At 33.3% G+C, this 17,670-nt stretch overlaps 1 protein-coding gene across 1 annotated transcript in view; it reads right to left on the reverse strand.

Moving 5' to 3' along the window:
* Window positions 1–17,670, reverse strand: part of LOC134711549 (insulin-like growth factor-binding protein complex acid labile subunit) — an 86,994-nt gene that overhangs the window by 22,672 nt on the left and 46,652 nt on the right. The window contains exons 6-10 of the mRNA XM_063572199.1: window positions 14,307–14,378; window positions 10,212–10,283; window positions 9,829–9,900; window positions 5,627–5,698; window positions 1,056–1,127 (exon numbers count right to left, since the gene is read on the reverse strand). Of these exons, the coding sequence (XP_063428269.1) occupies window positions 1,056–1,127; window positions 5,627–5,698; window positions 9,829–9,900; window positions 10,212–10,283; window positions 14,307–14,378 (360 nt within the window). The remainder of the gene's footprint in view (window positions 1–1,055; window positions 1,128–5,626; window positions 5,699–9,828; window positions 9,901–10,211; window positions 10,284–14,306; window positions 14,379–17,670) is intronic.

Raw genomic sequence — 17,670 nt, forward strand, 5'->3', positions numbered from 1 at the left:
GAATAAAATATTCTGAAAATTGAAGGCAATAAACCATCTAAAAATTAAAGGCAATAAACCATGAGAAATTTCAATTGGCATTTGTCCGTTTTACATCCGGTAGGACTCCGTTTTATTCGTTATCCTTCCGTTAATGTCCGTTTCACATCCGTTTAATCCGTTAGGCGTCCGCTAGGCGTCCGGTAGACGTCCGTTGGTGAATTGGTCTACCGGATCTCCAACGGATGCATAACGGACATGTAACGGATACAAAACGGACGAGTACCGTACAAAACGGACGCCTCACGGACGTTCAACGGACGTTCAACGGACATTTTATCCGTTGGACGTCCGTTCAAAGTTTTGAACATGCTCAAAATTTTCCACCGGACAGAACGGACGTCAACGGATAAAACGGACGCTTAACGGACGCCTAACGGATATGGACGGACGCCTAACGGATAAGAACGGACGTCTAACGGACATGAACGGATTGAAAAAAAGTTGTCCGTTAGGCGTCCGTTCGAGCCATCCGGTAAGGTGTGACCGAGGCTTTAAAAGCCCGTTGGTGAATGGATCTTCCAGACATCCAACGGATGTATAACGGACACGTAACGGACACAAAACGGAAACGAAACGGACGAGTACCGAACAAAACGAACGCCTAACGGACTTTCAACGGACATTTTATCCGTTGGACGTCCGTTCAAAGTTTTGAACATGCTCAAAATTTTCCACCGGACAGAACAGACGTCGACGGATAAAACGTACGCTTAACGCACATGCAACGGATATGGACGGATTGAAAAAAGTTATCCGTAAGGCATCCGTTCGAGCTATCCAGTAAGGTGTGACCGAGGCTTTACAAAGACGATGCCTCACATTCATATGAATAATCTTTCATGCTCCTGTTAACAAATGGTTCATGTGAAGCTACACGCACTTCATTGCAAAAATTAAGATGTTCTTACACCATTTTACTTATTTAGTTGTGTATAAGAGTTAACCCACCAGTAATTTCACTTTCTTCGACATGGTACATCTTACAGTTATGATGAATTAATCAGTAAACTTACAAGTATTTAAGAGCCGTTAGGTCCCGGAAAATATTCGCATCTAGCATGGTCATTCTGTTTGCTTGCAATTCCCTGTAAAATATAATTCTTATAATATATTATTGTATCTGAAGAGAAATAGTTCATTTAAGTTTCATTACAAGATGAAGTGGAACCTCTCCACTGACTAATTCAGATTGTCGTCATCTAGCTTATCGATTCATTCTTAAGATTATAAGTACCCCTATTTTGTAAAATGACTGAATTTCAAAGTGTAACACATATTGATTTTTGTTTTATCAAATCATGGTTGACCTCATATAACTATTATTCAGGCTTTTAATAAAATTCAGAATGGAAATGGGGAATGTGTCAAAGAGACAACAACCCGACCATAGAAAAAAACAACAGCAGAAGGTCACCAACAGGTCTTCAATGTAACGAGAAATTCCCGCACCCGGAGGCGTCCCTCAGCTGGTCCCTAAACAAATATATACTAGTTCAGTAATAATGAACGCCATACTAATTTCCAAATTGTACACAAGAAAAGTAAACGCATAACAATACGTACATTTGAAATTCAGTTCAAGAGAAGTCCGAGTCTGATGTCAGAAGATGTAACCAAATAAGATAAACAAAATGACAATAATACATAAATAACAACAGACTACTAGCAGTTGACTGACATGCCAGCTCCAGACTTCAATTAAACTGATTGAAAGATTATGATTTCGTCATATGAATATCAGGCACAATCCTTCTCGTTAGGGATTTAGTATCATACCATCATAACATATATGAGAAGAACAAAACCCGTGTCATGCCAATAACTGTTTTTTTTTAAATAAATGTGTTTAGTTCCGATGCAAAGACCCTATAAGTGAATCAATATTAAAACCAAAATATGCAACCTTTAATGAACTGACAACAGTATCGTAACTATATCCCTTCTGAATAAATCTATTTAAAGGTTTTGTTAGTTTCTGAGGTGAATACTGACATTTTTGTGCTTTTTAAAGAATATTTTCATAAAAAATTGAATGTGAAATACCTGAATGTATAAAAAGTCTGCATGTTGAGCTATATTTACAAATGATGTCCTTATACCGATGATAAAATTTAGTAAATGTTTTGATGATATCGAAAACCCTGGTGTAATAATTTTTCAGTAATACATAAATTTCTCTCGTTAAAATCTAAAACATTGTTACATACACGAGCAAATCGTACAAGTTGAGATATATAAACACCGTAAGATGGTGACAAGGGAACGTCACCATCTACAAATGGATAATTACTTCTTTCTGATTAAGACAGTACGGTACCTGACTTACCTAAGCTTATTGAACATACCAAATTATTTTAGTTGCACATTTTTTTTTCATTTTAAGGAGTTGCCTACACTTCCGGAGCACCTGAGATCACCACCAATTTTCTATGTTGGGTCTTCTGTACTATTATTTGTCTGTTAGTCTTTTTAGCCATGGCGTTGTCAGCTTATTTTTGATGTATGAGTTTGAAGGTACCCCTGTTATCTTTGGCCTATATTTTTAATATATTTTAAAGCGATATTCGAAGTCCATAAATATGTTTTTTCAAGTTTTCATTCTTCGTTAAAAAATCTTTTAATCCATACAAACATTCAAACCAGTGAAAATCTGTTGAATCCCTATATTGCTAAGCCTTGGCAATGATAATTAGAATTAGGCCATTAAATATTGCAGGTAAATGTAGGTGAACGTGCTGTTGCTTTACAATCTTACGTGAGAAATATTACATTTCTTGCAACAAAGGTACAGGAAAACGGGATTTTTTGATGACCATCCATGACCAGTGCAACATGTACTGAAAACGCCTCTTCAATACAATTTTACTATGTAACAGCATTAGCGAGACATGTTTACGGCTGCAAAATTAACTACTTATCAAGACGTCGAATGTCATGGCCGACACATTGGTGCCATAGATGTTTCCTATATACTGAAATGGCAGAGAGCCAAACGTTTAAACCCCTAATTTCTAAAACAACCTGTTATTTTTGAAACATTGGACAAATCAGTAGGTACAAAACAATAATCATTGCATGTCAAACAGAATTGGTTGACTTTTCTGTCAATCATTAAGGTGTTAGTTTCAGGCAATTTTGCTTTCAACGGTTCAACATCTATTGGTGAAGTAACACCCATGGTTAAAATGCATACCACATGATTTGAACATTAAACTTTCGAACTGCAACCTATTCTAGATCATGAAATAATGCATGAAATTTATGTGTATACATTTATTTTACAAAAAATGGATATTTGAATATGATGATTTAAAAGACTTATTAAGTGTTGCGTTTCTAAAATCCATTAGTTTAGTTCTAGGAAATAGCACCCATTAAGATGGTTTGACGAAATTTCTATCTTTAGTTTATCAATTTAAAAAAATGGTCCGTGACACAATGAAACAAACGATTAGTGCACAGTTTATCTACGATCAACATCGGTCGTAAGCAAAATCTGTTTGAGGTGTTATTATACTTTATTGAACCAATAGAAAAATTGAGTTGTTAACATACCCAATAATTAAAACAATATGATAACAATTTATTTAAAAGCCCTTAAGCGACGTCGAGCCTTGGAATAAATTAACATCTAACATGGTTATCCCCCGATTTGTAAACAGGCCCCTGCAAAATACGATTTTACGAAATACACTATTCATAGTATTTGTCATTTGTAATAATAGATCAGTTTACAAAAAAGATATTTGGAAAAATAAAAAAATGGGACAGAGATGTTAATACGATATATTTGGTTTACAGTTTGATTCAGAAGAAACATCGACATAGCTAGATAATACAATTAATTATTATCTAATTACTACCACAATTTGATATCAATAAGTATTGTAATTTTCAGTCTTACATATATAATATTGAATTCTATCCTATTTTTTATTTTTTTTGGGGGGGGATCTTTTTAGAAATTTAAATGTGACATCACTTTGTGCGTTGATGGCTTAGGTTAACTCAGCTCTGTATTTTTCGGTTGTTTTATGTAATGTATCCATTTTCATTCTGAAGTTAGTCATTACTTCGGTTTTATCATGTATATTTATCATATAGTCATTTTATAAAATTTACTGTTTGGAAAAGTATGAATTATTTTTAATAATAAGAATGTTCTTTTCCCAGGCAGAAAACCCTAGCCGTATTGTCAACAATTTTTTGGAACTTTTGGTCCTTGGTGCTCTTCAATTTTATACTTTTTTTGTCTTTCGAACTTTTTTCATCTGAGCGTCTCTGGTTGGTCTTGTCTGGACGAAACGCGCGTCTGGCGTATTAGATTTTAAACCTGGTACCTTTTGTTAGCTATTATTCGTGTGTTTCTCTGTCCTATATGTCCTCTCATTTATTTGTATTGTAGTTCTGTCATGTAATGTTGTTATTTTAATGTTATATTTAACATTGCCATAAAAGCGGGAGGTTTGGCATGCCATAAAACCAGGTTCAACCCACCATTTGTTTTTCTTAAAATGTCCTGTACCAAGTCTGGAAAATGGCCATTGTTATGTTATAGTTCGTTTCTGTGTGTGTGACATTTTAATATTGTGTTTCTGTTGTGTTGTAGTTCTCCTCTCATATTTGATGCGTTTCCCTCAGTTTTAGATTGTAACCTGGACTTGCTTTTTTCTCAATCGATTTATGAATTTCGAACAGCGATATACTACTGTTGCCTTTATGTTAAAACATACTTGATTCATATGTACAGATGTCTATAGTACATTATATATTCACATTCCTTGTATGTCTCAAAAGATTAATCGGCAAAGATAATATATTGAATGCATATGTCAGCTCTAAAAGTCATCAAGAGTTTGTTTTGCAATGATATCGAAGACATGTGTTATAGAAAAGTTATATAATCGACCATATCTATAACAATTATATCAAGACCAGCATACATACTTTCAATCAGTTTATTTGAGGTCTGCAGCTGGCATGTCAGTTACTGCTAGTAGTTCTTTGTTAATTTATGTATCATTGGCAGTTTGTTTAGTTTCTTTTTTTTCTATTCTGACATATGACTCGAACATCTTTTAACCTTAGTTTTATTGTGCGTTTTGTTGTATGTTTGTTTTTCTACATTGGCTAGAGGTATAGAGAGGGGGTGATGCGATCTCCAAAATACATGTTTAACCCCGCCGCATTTTTGCGCCTGTCCCAAATCAGGTGCCTCTGTCCTTAGTTTGTCTTGTGTTTTTTTCTTCAATTTAACTTTCTTTTATATAAGTTGTAAGTATGACGTCCATCATCACTGAACTAGCATACATTTTTGTTTAGGGCCCAGCAGTGGCACTCCTGTGGGTGCGGGATTTTAACATACTTTTGAAAATCCTTTGGAGGCCTGCTGTTTTCTGCTCTTTGGTCGGGTTGTTGTCTCTTTGAGACATTCCCGATCTTTATTCTCAGTTTTATTGTTATTTTATGTGCTTCCTTTGATGGGAAAATATTGTTTCCATTATTTTATTTCGCTCTTTTCCAGTTGCAATGTTTCTTAGGTTGTTGGAGTTGCATGATTTTTTGGGCAAATAATTTAACTTACAGGTTTTTAAGTGTTGTTAAGTCCTGAAATACATCTGCATCCAGCACTGTAATTCCATTGTAAGCAAGATTCCTACAAAACATCATTATTTTTATCAATACATAAAGGCGACTAGCAAACAATGTTAGTAAAACAAGTTATAATTGTTTTATATATATCATGTACATTATGTAAACCGCTTCAGGAGCTCTTTTCACAAAACACTTACGAGTAAAAATACTCGTAAATCATGAACATTTCAGTACAACTTATAATCAATCTTAATCATAAGATTTTTGTAAACAGAGTTGCTGTTTCTTTTGACAACACATTTTGGGGGATCTAACATGAGCTTACAAATAATCTGACGTTCATACGTATACAATGGCGATATAAACGTTAATTTAAGAAAAAAAGAAAACAAAAACCTTTCTAAGGGTCTTAAATAGTTATCAAAGGTACCAGGATTATAATTTAGTACGCCAGACGCGCGTTTCGTCTACATAAGACTCATCAGTGACGCTCATATCAAAATATTTATAAAGCCAAACAAGTACAAAGTTGAAGAGCATTGAGGATCCAAAATTCCAAAAAGTTGTGCCAAATACGGCTAAGGTAATCTATGCCTGGGAGAAGAAAATCCTTAGTTTTTCGAAAAATTCAAACTTTTGTAAACAGGAAATTTATAAAAATGACCACATTATTGATATTCATGTCAACACCGAAGTGTTGACTACTGGGCTGGTGATACCCTCGGGAACGAAACGTCCACCAGCAGTGGCATCGACCCAGTGGTATTGTTTATTTTTCTTTATTTTAACTATACCTCCCCGATTCGATCACCATCATAATTGGATCATAAAATATCGGTTCAGTACAGTATATTACCATTAAAGGAGACGTGACACGATTTTTTGTTTTGATTTTTTTTTTTATCAAATTAATACATAAAAGTCTAAAAACATTTTTTATACAATTTTGCTTGTCAAGACCTGATCAATCGGCATTTTTTAGTTCAAAGACTCCATAATGAATTATGAATGATTTTTAGTTAGATAATGATCACGTGATCGTGCTGACGTCAGTGGTTACAAGCTGGGAAAAAGTCTCTTACTGTGGTAACAATTCGATCGGTATTGTCTGAAAAATCGTCGTTATTAGACTTTTCGCATAAAAAATTTATATCCTTCTCTTGGTTATTTTGCACACACAATGACTCAAATTGATGAGGTCAATTGTCTGTATAGTTTGTCAGTAATCGGGAAAAGTGCTTTCACTACCGTCCATAGTGTATCGACATCGTCTGATGAATAAATTTAATAAACCGCTTTCGTCATTTTTTATTTATTCAAATAAAACTACTTTTAATCATGATTGAAAATATCAATTTCATAATTATTGATCATCAAATTGTTTTTTTTTCTCTCAGTTACGATATTGCTATAATTATGTGTGCGCCCGAAACAGAAAGAATAAAAGAATAAGCGATAATAAAAGTCAAATTAGGCGTTCGAAAAGGTTACGTTTTTGTTTTTGTTTTTGTTTTCTGTGTTTTTGGTGACAGTGAGACTTTCAATAGGTATAAACTATCACTAAAAATTATGCTTATTATATTTTTTTTTGGTTGGAAACCATACATCACGCCAAGGATTTGTATAGTGACAAATCCTTTATCACACCTTTTCTGCATTAGGATATTCAATTAACAATTTTATTACTCCCCCCTTTTTATTTAAACATTTCAATTCAATATTTTAATTCCGTCTCACCTTATGTATAAAATTAAACAATACAAAACATTTATTGGAGGCTGTTGTTTTAGTAATTAAATTTTGACACCTATCACATACTTGACCAGGTGAAAGGTAAGAAAGCACCTGTATTGTGATTTAGTCACGTGTTATGTAATTTACCTTTTAAAACCATATATTCTGAGGAAAAAATACTATAGCCTTATGTTGAAATAATTATTATAGTTATATAACACTTCTAAAGTATGCAACTCTATCCAAACCCTTATAAATCTAACTTCAAATTTAAGGAATTACACAAAGTAAATTCAAATTCACATATTTCCACCCCTTTCTTCCAAATATCATTTAGCAATCTACCAACAAAATGCTTAAGGCCATGAAAATATTAACAACTTAATATTTCTTCAAAAAGGGGTCAGTTGAATAAATGTTAAATTTTCAATTGGACTGAGCATGAACATGTTTACATGTAACATACTTCAGTCTTCGAGAACATGAGTAATGCATTAGTTGTATTTGGCTTTGGTCTAGCGTACAGTATTTGTGCGTTATCTCTATTGATTTTACGTTAGTGGTTTCTGTACTTCGAACCGATCTTTTGAGTTAGACTGGTTTTTTGTTAGACTGGTTTTTATAGTTCTTATTTACTGCTGTGAGACCACTATCACAAATTTGGATGGAGGGGTGGCAGGCACTCACAAACATATACCCCCTCCCCCCGACACATTGTAAATGTGCTTGTCTCAAATCAGGCGCATGTAGATCAGTAGTTGTCGTTGGTTCATGTCTGTCAAATTTTTTCTGCGGAAATTATTTTGTTATAAATAAGCCAGTTTTCTCGTTTAAACTGTTTCACATTTTCATGTTGAGAACTTTTATAGCCGAATATTCAGTATGGGGTTTTCTCATTGTTGGAGGCCGTATACGGTTATATCAAATAATTGTTTCAAACGACACTTTCTTCATTAATGATTAAGTTTCCATTTTAAAGAGAAATGTTTTTTATCATCTGAATCTTTACCAACTAGATAATTGTTAATAACTATATTCGATGTTCAATATAAGAATGAAAAAGACTTATGATTCACATTCTCGTATCATTTTCTTGTTTGCTTTTTACATGTTTTAAGCTTTTGCCTAATAATTTCTTATGAAGTTATAGACATGCAAGCATACATGCAAGCATACAAACAAGAAATATTACTTTACCATCTCAAGAAGTCAATTAAAAAAATGCATCTGTTATAAACCTTTTTATATCTGAATATTCTTAAAAGCAATAAAAATAAGATATATATACAGGTTGTCTATAAATAGTTATCAACGCTGGTTAGGGTATTTGATTGGTGGTGCATAGGGTACTGTATGGTCGTACTACAGGTATTCATTAAACATCAGGTAGTTTTACCTGTATTACTGTAACAATATTTCACCTGTTCCCTCGGCAAAACAAACATCCAGGATTTACACAAAGACCTTATGAAGTAATATTGCGTAATATCTATATCTTAGCAATCCCCCATGTGACGTGGCACCTGAAGCTTGCAACTTCAAACGAGACCTGACATTGCGAAAATCAATCATCTGTACCGTTCACCTGTGACCTATGATGAACTCATGGCATGGCACCCGAGACCCAAATCTGGATTCCTTATGAAAGTGGGCGGAAAGAAGTGTAGAGTTCGGGCTTGTTAAAAAGTCCCATCTTTACACCTTCTAAGTCCGTGTGTCATACGAAAATCAGAATCATGTCAATATTCTGTTTAATTATATTGTTGAATCCATCGGCATTATACATAATCATTTTTTATCACTGTCATGCGTTTTGTTGGAAAATAATCGAAACTAAATTTACACTGTAGCCATATGTCAATATGAATGAAAGGAACCACTGACGTTGTATCCTCGTTCTGAGTGACTTCCGGGATGGACATGTAAATATTTGACAGGTCGATAAATCGTTGCATTAAAATCGAAATAAAATACATATTTTAACAAATATTTGACACTTATTGCTATCGATGTATTTTTGGGGAAAGTTAAGTATAAATAAACATTTTTAAACACAAATTGAAAATCGTGTCATGCCTCCGTTGAACCCCACTGATTTCTATGCATGCAGTTTGATATAATACAGACATTCACAAGCAACTATTTTAAGATAAACTTTCCTTTGTTCTGAAAATGTTGATTTACTCATCAATGTAAATCCAGAGATCAATTTTGTTCTTACGCACCATTTTTTGTTATTTGTAGAAATGTACATGTGAAACGTAGGACGACGTGTTACTACAAAAAAAATTTACAAGCCTAGAAAAGTTTCAGAATACGTTTGACTTTAAGTTAATATCTTAACACAATGGAATTTTAAATGATATTTGAAAATCTAAGGAGTGCAATATAATTCCAACGCAAACACAATATCAACTGTGACAAACATATGTCTTTGCATAATAGAGATTTACTTACAAGTCGTTTATAGCTGCCAAGTCCTGGAATGCATGAGTATTTACTTCCGTAATTCTATTATCATGCAGGTACCTGAAAAAAAATTATTTGAAAACATCTGCTACATCGAATGTTCTTATTTTCATAAATGTAAAAAGATTATAGTAGCAATTTGTCTGATTGATTAGTTGATTGGTGTTAAATGATAATGTTGAAATAATGTTTTTGCCCATTAAACTATTTATTCATATGTACTAATTATTTATGTATTTCTCTGTATTTGCATCTATTTGTACTTGGTTCCCGTCATGTTATGTTGTAATTTCAACGATATATTTGCATTGCATAAAGCGCAGAGGTTTGGTTAGCCACAAAACCAGGTTCAACCCGACATTTTTTCTTACAATTTATAAAGAGTCTTGAGTCCTTGGAAGACTGTCCCACTTATTGATGTTAACTGATTATTGGTCAGTGACCTGAAACATAACATTTTAAAATATACTGCGACATCACATTAATCATGTTCATCAATACAAACAAATGAACAAAGTCATATGCACGCAACTTATGTTGCTATAATTTATTTATGACACAAGTTATCATACGTTATACATTGTATGCAATTATAGATTTGTGTATTACAAAAAAAATAAGTAATTTATCATGTATGCATTAATTCATTTAGCGGCAATGATACTTCTTTGAATGTCATCTATCACACTACAGGTGCGTTTATTCATAGACAGTTTTACACAATTGTTATTGATTGGTTTGAATATAAAACAACCGATATATGATAACAATATTTCAATATCATTGTATAAACTTTGGATATTTAGATTTTGACCGAAATGGTTAATATCGTAACTTATGATGTTTTTGATCATTAAACATTCATATGTTATGTTTGACACAATCGTTTCCTTTGTCCGAATATACTAGAATTTTTATAGAGGAAGTAAAAGTGGTTCTTCAATTTTCTGTCGACCTTTTTCGGGATCATCAGAAGCATACTTTGTTAATAGGGGAAATTTATATTGTGCGTGTTTTATTTTGATTGGGTTCTTACTATAACTAGTATGCGACGCAACCGCCATTATGATTTTATCATAAACATTTGATGGATGTAACCTTGAAAACCATTTTCTTTACCATACAAATAAATATATTACTGTAATGTGCCTGCGCACTCACTTTCCCGGTTGTTCTTAAACATGGATTTCTTAATCTACATGTATAGTAGATATAAGTATTTTTTTTTTATCTCAATAGAAAACCTATGCATTCTCCAATCTTCTCCGCTTCGATTTACCTATTGTTCAGATAATGACCCAATAAAACCTCTATATTTATGCATAAATGCCTTATATTTTTTATTTAAAAGGGTATTTCTTTGATGATCTGCTTTAAAAGGTACTTGCATATATTAGAATTTAATTCAATAATAATTAAATTCAGTTATTGTAATTATATAACTTGGTATGCCTGATAATGATTTGAATTGACGGTGTGTTCGATTCATTTTATACTGGTCACTTTGATATGCTAATTAGCTTAGCCGGCGAAATGCTAGTTCGTGCAATTTACCTCGTATGGTTTGGTCATTTGGATTCAAACCTTACACGGAGCTTGACCAAAGCTATAGAATTTAAAACACAGAATAAAAGATGATTATTCTTTTTTAGTTTTATATTTAAGTAATATTTTATAAAAAAAATAAAATAATAGCTCAACAATTTAAATTGTTTATCTTGTTTCTCTTTGTTAAATAATTTTAACTTTGTTAAATGCTTGAAATAGTCGTTAACTTTTTCTTTTGCATAGATTGTCAATCTTTTCTTGGATATTATTTTTATATTTCTATTTGTAAATGGAGTAGATGGTTATACTTAAAATGCTAGTTGTTATATCTAATTGTTTAACTGTCTTAATACGCTAATGAACATTTACCATGTTATTTATTCTTAATTCAAATCCAAATCTTGCAGTGCGAAGTAACCGGTGAGTAAGCCACATATTGATTTCAACATAAATGTAAATATAAATTCTTTTTCGTCCTCAATATGCATGAAATAGGTGCCACTGGACGTTAAGATACAATCTATGAATCATTACTTTTTGTTAACTTTTGCGAGTCATCAAGGATTTTAGTTAATGAATTAAAATATATATACTTTTCGATTTAATTGTTTCATAGTTTTCATGTTTTATAGTCGATGATAGGGTATGAATATTTCTCATTAACAATGATTAACGAGGGCCACTTCAATTGATATACGGTGGATACATCAATTATTTCTTTTATGATGTTCGTTATCAATATGACATTATCATTATGAATATACTTGAAATATCTGCCAATGGACACTGACAGCCACAATCAAGCTTTTTGTTTTTATACTTTGGTTATTGACATTGTATCTTAATACTAATTGGTCAATGGGCAAATTGAAATATTTGTATTTCCATATTGATTCAATTGTTTAATTTAGGGATGTAACATTGACAAATGATATAATATTTTACTATTTTTAATGAAGCCTAGGTGGTCGTGTGGTCTAGTGGGACGGCCACAGGGCAGGCGAATTGGTGTCACGATATCTCAGTAGTATGGGTTCGAATCCCGGCGAGGGAAGAACCAAAGATTTTGCGAAAGCAAATTTACAGATCTAACATTGTTGGGTTGATGTTTAAACGAGTTGTATATACATAATGTACACAGCCATGTGCCACCATCACTGCTGGTGATCCGATGGATAAATCTGTTGTAGAGTTGTCACTGGCTCAGACGTACTTATAAATATGATTATTTTCTGTGACTGTATCTTACATTAACTTGTTGGATCCTTTACTATAGATAATTTAGCTAATCTGTAAAAATAACATCTCCATGCCTTATATATCAGGTACTGTAGTACGAAGCTATATTAAAACTGACGTGGAAAGGTAACACCCGGCCACCGAAAGCTTCATTTTTGATGAAGCCCAGGTGGTCGTGTGGTCTAGTGGGACGGCTACAGTGCAGGCGATTTGTTGTCACGATATCTCAGTAGCATGGGTTCGAATCCCGGCGATGGAAGAACAAAATATTTGCGAAAGCAAATTTACAGATCTAACATTGTTGGGTTGATGTTAAGACGAGTTGTATATACATAATGTACACAGCCATGTATCACCATCACTGCTGGTGCTCCGATGGATACATCTGTTGTAGAGAAGTCACTGGCTCAGACGTACTTATAAATATAATTATTTTCTGTGACTGTATATTACATTAATTCGTAGGATCCTTTACAACAGATAATTAAGCTGATCTGTAAAAATAACATCTCCATGCCTTATATATCATGTACTGTAGTACGACGCTAGATTAAAACTGACGTGGAAAGGTAACACCCGGCCACCGAAAGCTTCATTTTTAATGAAGCCCAGATGGTCGTGTGGTCAAGCGGGACGGCTACAGTGCAGGCGATTTGTTGTCACGATATCTCAGAAGCATGGGTTCGAATCCCGGCGAAGGAAGAACAAAAAAATTGCGAAAGCAAAGTAACAGATCTAACATTGTTTGGTTGATTTTTAGACGAGTTGTTTATACAATAAATGATATACATGTATTATATTCAACACAACTGGTCTTTAAGGTTTATTTTTGTGGCACATATGTCACACAAATTCCTTGCTCTGAAACATTTATAGCTTATTATGTCAAAAGGAGAACTTTTATTAATAATAATAATGTTTTGTTTTAAAATGACTTCCTGACATAAAATAGCATCATGCGATAAGTGAATCGTACAACAATAATCTTTAATCTATCATATATTTTCCATTTGTTTTTTCTGATTCATTAGCAGATAGTAGATAAATATCTCCAGGCACATCGGCTATCTCGAGAAGTAAACACACTGACCGCCATACAATAGTCAACACTAATAAACAATCAATCTGTTGCAGATTACTGTAAACTAACTTATTTACGCGGGTACTTTATTTCGCGTTTAGCCGTTACTTTTCGACTTGCGGCTATTCATATTCGCGATGTTTTAATTTAGTTGATGCATTTATATGGGAGAAGATCGAAGTTTAATATATTCGCGACGATTTATATTCGCGTTATATTTCTAATCGCTCGCGAAAATTAGTTGGTTTACAGTATAGTGAGATTTATCAATTTAAAGTGTCCCTGTTAGCTAATGACTTAAATAATGATACAGTTAAGCTATCTTATGAATTCAGTTACACGATTCTTATAACCTTATTTTGTGTTTTTTTAAAACAGTGCACCTGATCATATGTGTCATGACATTAAAATAAATTTATTACAAAGATTTTTGACGAACATTTTCAAAACCAGAATGGAAATGAATTAAAAAAAAACTTTCATATACTGTTATGAACCTGAGATATAAAGAATAAACGAAGAAAAGAAATATACTGCACCAGTTGGCCAGCAAACAAACGGTTACACAATGTTCTTTTTGTTTGATAAATTAACTTACAAGTTTTTAAGCCCCGTCAAGTCTTTAAATGCATTTTCATCTATCATTGCTAATTTATTGTCGTTCAGAAGTCTGGAAAAAAATATGAAAGGTAGTGCTCCTATAAATACATACATACATATTTACTTAAACATAGAAAGCCATAAGGTAACTTTGTTGTTACCTTACTTCCTTATGTCGTAACTACAATCTCGTTGCCTTTTCACGAAAGTGACCTACCGAATTAGACTATATACCGGCTTTGTAATAACACGAGCAACACGACGGGTGCCACATGTGGAGATTGATCTGCTTACCCTTACGACGCACTTGAGATCACACCCAGTTTTTGGTGGGAATCGTGTTGCTCAGTCTTTAGTTTTCTATGCGTTTTATGTACCTATATCTTTTTTTGTCTTTTTCTCTTTTTAGCCATGGCGTTGTCAGTTTATTTTCGATAGATGAGTTTGTCTGTCCCTATGGTATCTTTTGCCCCTCTTTTTCAGTGTTCTTGTAATTATTTATACAACTTTTGTATGTAATGTGCGTGTATGCCATTTACCTGTTACTACTTTTTTGTGGCGTCGATCCTTTCGTTTTGCAAACACAATCTTCCTAATTCTATTTCGCTCTTTTGTGTAATTTCCAGAATTATTTTAGTTATTCGTTGTTATTCTCTGTTAGACGAAACGCGCGTCTGACGTACTAAGTTATAATCCTGATACTTTTGATGACTATTTACACCACTGGGTCGATGCCACTGCTGGTGAACGTTTCGTCCCCGAGGGTATCACCAGCCCAGTAGTTAGCACTCGGTGTTGACATGAATATCAATTATGTGGTCATTTTTATAAATTTCCTGTTATCAAACGTTTGAATTTTTCGAAAAACTAAGGATTTTCTTGTCCTAGGAATAGATTACCTTAGTCGTATTTGGCACAACTTTTTGGAATTTTGGATCCTCAATGCTCTTCAACTTTGTACCTGTTTGGCTTTATAACTATTTTCATAGGACCGTCACTGATGAGTCTTATGTAGACGAAACGCGCGTATGGCGTACAAAGTTATAATTCTGGTACTTTTGATAACTATTTAGCAAGGTGAAATTTACTAATTATTTATGCATTTTTCTGTATTTCCATCTATTTGTACTTAGTTCCCGGCATGCAATGTTGTAATTTGAACGATATATTTGACATTGCATTACGCGCGAAGGTTTGGATAGCCACAAAACAAGGATCAACCCGAAATTTTTTCTTACAAGAAAACCAGAGCCTTGATTCATATAACATTTAAATCTGAAAAATCTGTTTGGACTTTGACATTGATGTTTTGGAAGAATACTATTACATTTCGACTCGACGTTAACCTTTTTTTTTTTTATCGTAGCCAATTTACACCTATTTTCTATACTGTTGGTTAATTGCCTTAACACAGAACACAAAATACCAAAGATGAGCAAAAAGATATCCGCAGGACAGCTAAACTCATAGATCGAAAATAATATCACAACGCCATAGTTTAAAGCTAGAAAGACAAACAGATAAAAAACATCGTACTCAAGACACAATATAGAAAACTAGAGACTAAGCAACACGCACTCAACCAGAACTGGGTTTGGTCTCAGATGCTCCGGAAAGAGAAGCAGATTCTTCTCAATATGTGACACCCGTCGTGTTGCTCGTTTTATAACAAACTCGGTAAATAGTCAAATTCGGTAGATTATTGAAGTTACGACATAAGGAACATATCCAGTATCATCTGTGAAACGAATATTGTATTACTGTCAACCAACTCGTGATAGCGTCCGTAAAATTTCCAAAGGGATGATTTCAACTTAACTATTTGGAACTCTTTGTATAATAGCTGTCTTGTGAGCAGCAACCCTCTATCAAAGAAATTATGATTTGAAATACATGCCCGGGAATATCGTATCAATTAGGATATATATATATATATATATATTTCTAAATTGAGGTTAATTATATGGCCTTCCAAATACCGTTTCGATTCCTCACATCACTGAAGAGACATTTATTGTCGAAATCCGAATCTGGTGTACAAATTTTTGACACCTCATGTTTGTGGTATAACATTTTTGCCGCAAGTGTTTTGTTTTCTGTTTAGTATTAAATTAATATTAAAATCCTTTTGTTACATCTTGTGATGAATTTATTTGGCAATCGCCAATGACAGTCAGCAGGGTTTAAGAACATTAGTTGATCGACCTGTTAGTCAAATGCGTTTTGTTAAAATATACTTTTTCACTTTTTTGGTCTTTTGGAAAATGTTGTTTGTGCTGTATTTAGACCCTTCTACAACGAGATTGTTTTACAAAGTGGTATATAGGGTAGAAAAATCAAAACTTTGAACAGATTCAAAATCACCAATGTATGCATGCAATTTATCAAGTACTTCCAACGAGTTTTTGACACTCCAAAAGTTATTAATTCCGCTATTTTCAAAGGCCTTATTTGAACAATTTATTATCAGGTTTTTTATTGTACTAAGTGTACTAGTAAGTAGAATAGACAATTTAGTAGTGGACAATGGCTTGAAGATGAAATAAATCTATATTTGTAAGGTTTTTTGTGAAGCTTCGGAAGCCAGTACATAGTTGGGATTTTCATTGTATTTGGTTCTGCTTGTAAAGAAGTAGCTAAAAGTTTGTGTTTGTTAAAGATGTCGTTTTCTGAAAATGAAGTCAGTTGGAATGTTGGTGAATTCGTGATTTCCTGTTGCAGAACCTCAATAAAAAATTTACGTCAAACAATAATGATATCATTAGTAGCTTTATCAGCCGGGACAAAAACAAATTCCTTGGCTAGTTCTTTAAGTTTATGTTTGATACGCGAAATTTGGTTTTTATGGTTGTTGTTAAGAGTAAAATTTTCTTTAAAATGTTGTATTCGAATATCAACTATCTTCATTTCTGAATTAAAAAAATAGTCCAATGGATTTTGGTCAGCTTTTTCCCGTTTTACCAATTTCAAACAGTAGGTACGGAGTGAGTCGTGAATGATATTACGACACTCATTCCAATTAATAATTGACGGGGGACGCTATTAAGGTCCTTTACTGAGATATGATTTACACTCAGTCGCGAACGATGTTAAGGTCTCCTGTTATGACATGGGAAATGGGGCCATAAGTGTATTCGAAATAACTGCAATTACATGACAAAGGTGTATTTTCAATGATATTTTACATCTTTACACAATTGGCTATAATTAAACACATGTTTCCGGGTAGATTTCTAGTAAATATAACAAATAAGAGGGAGTTCAGTATTATCAAAATATCCAGGAATATGGTCTTTAACAGAATGGTCGTTAAAAATACCGGCAATATTTACAAAATCAAAACCTTTATTGACAAACTTTAT

Source organism: Mytilus trossulus, chromosome 3, assembly GCF_036588685.1.
Source record: "Mytilus trossulus isolate FHL-02 chromosome 3, PNRI_Mtr1.1.1.hap1, whole genome shotgun sequence".
In the NCBI taxonomy this organism is placed as follows: Eukaryota; Metazoa; Mollusca; class Bivalvia; order Mytilida; family Mytilidae; genus Mytilus; species Mytilus trossulus.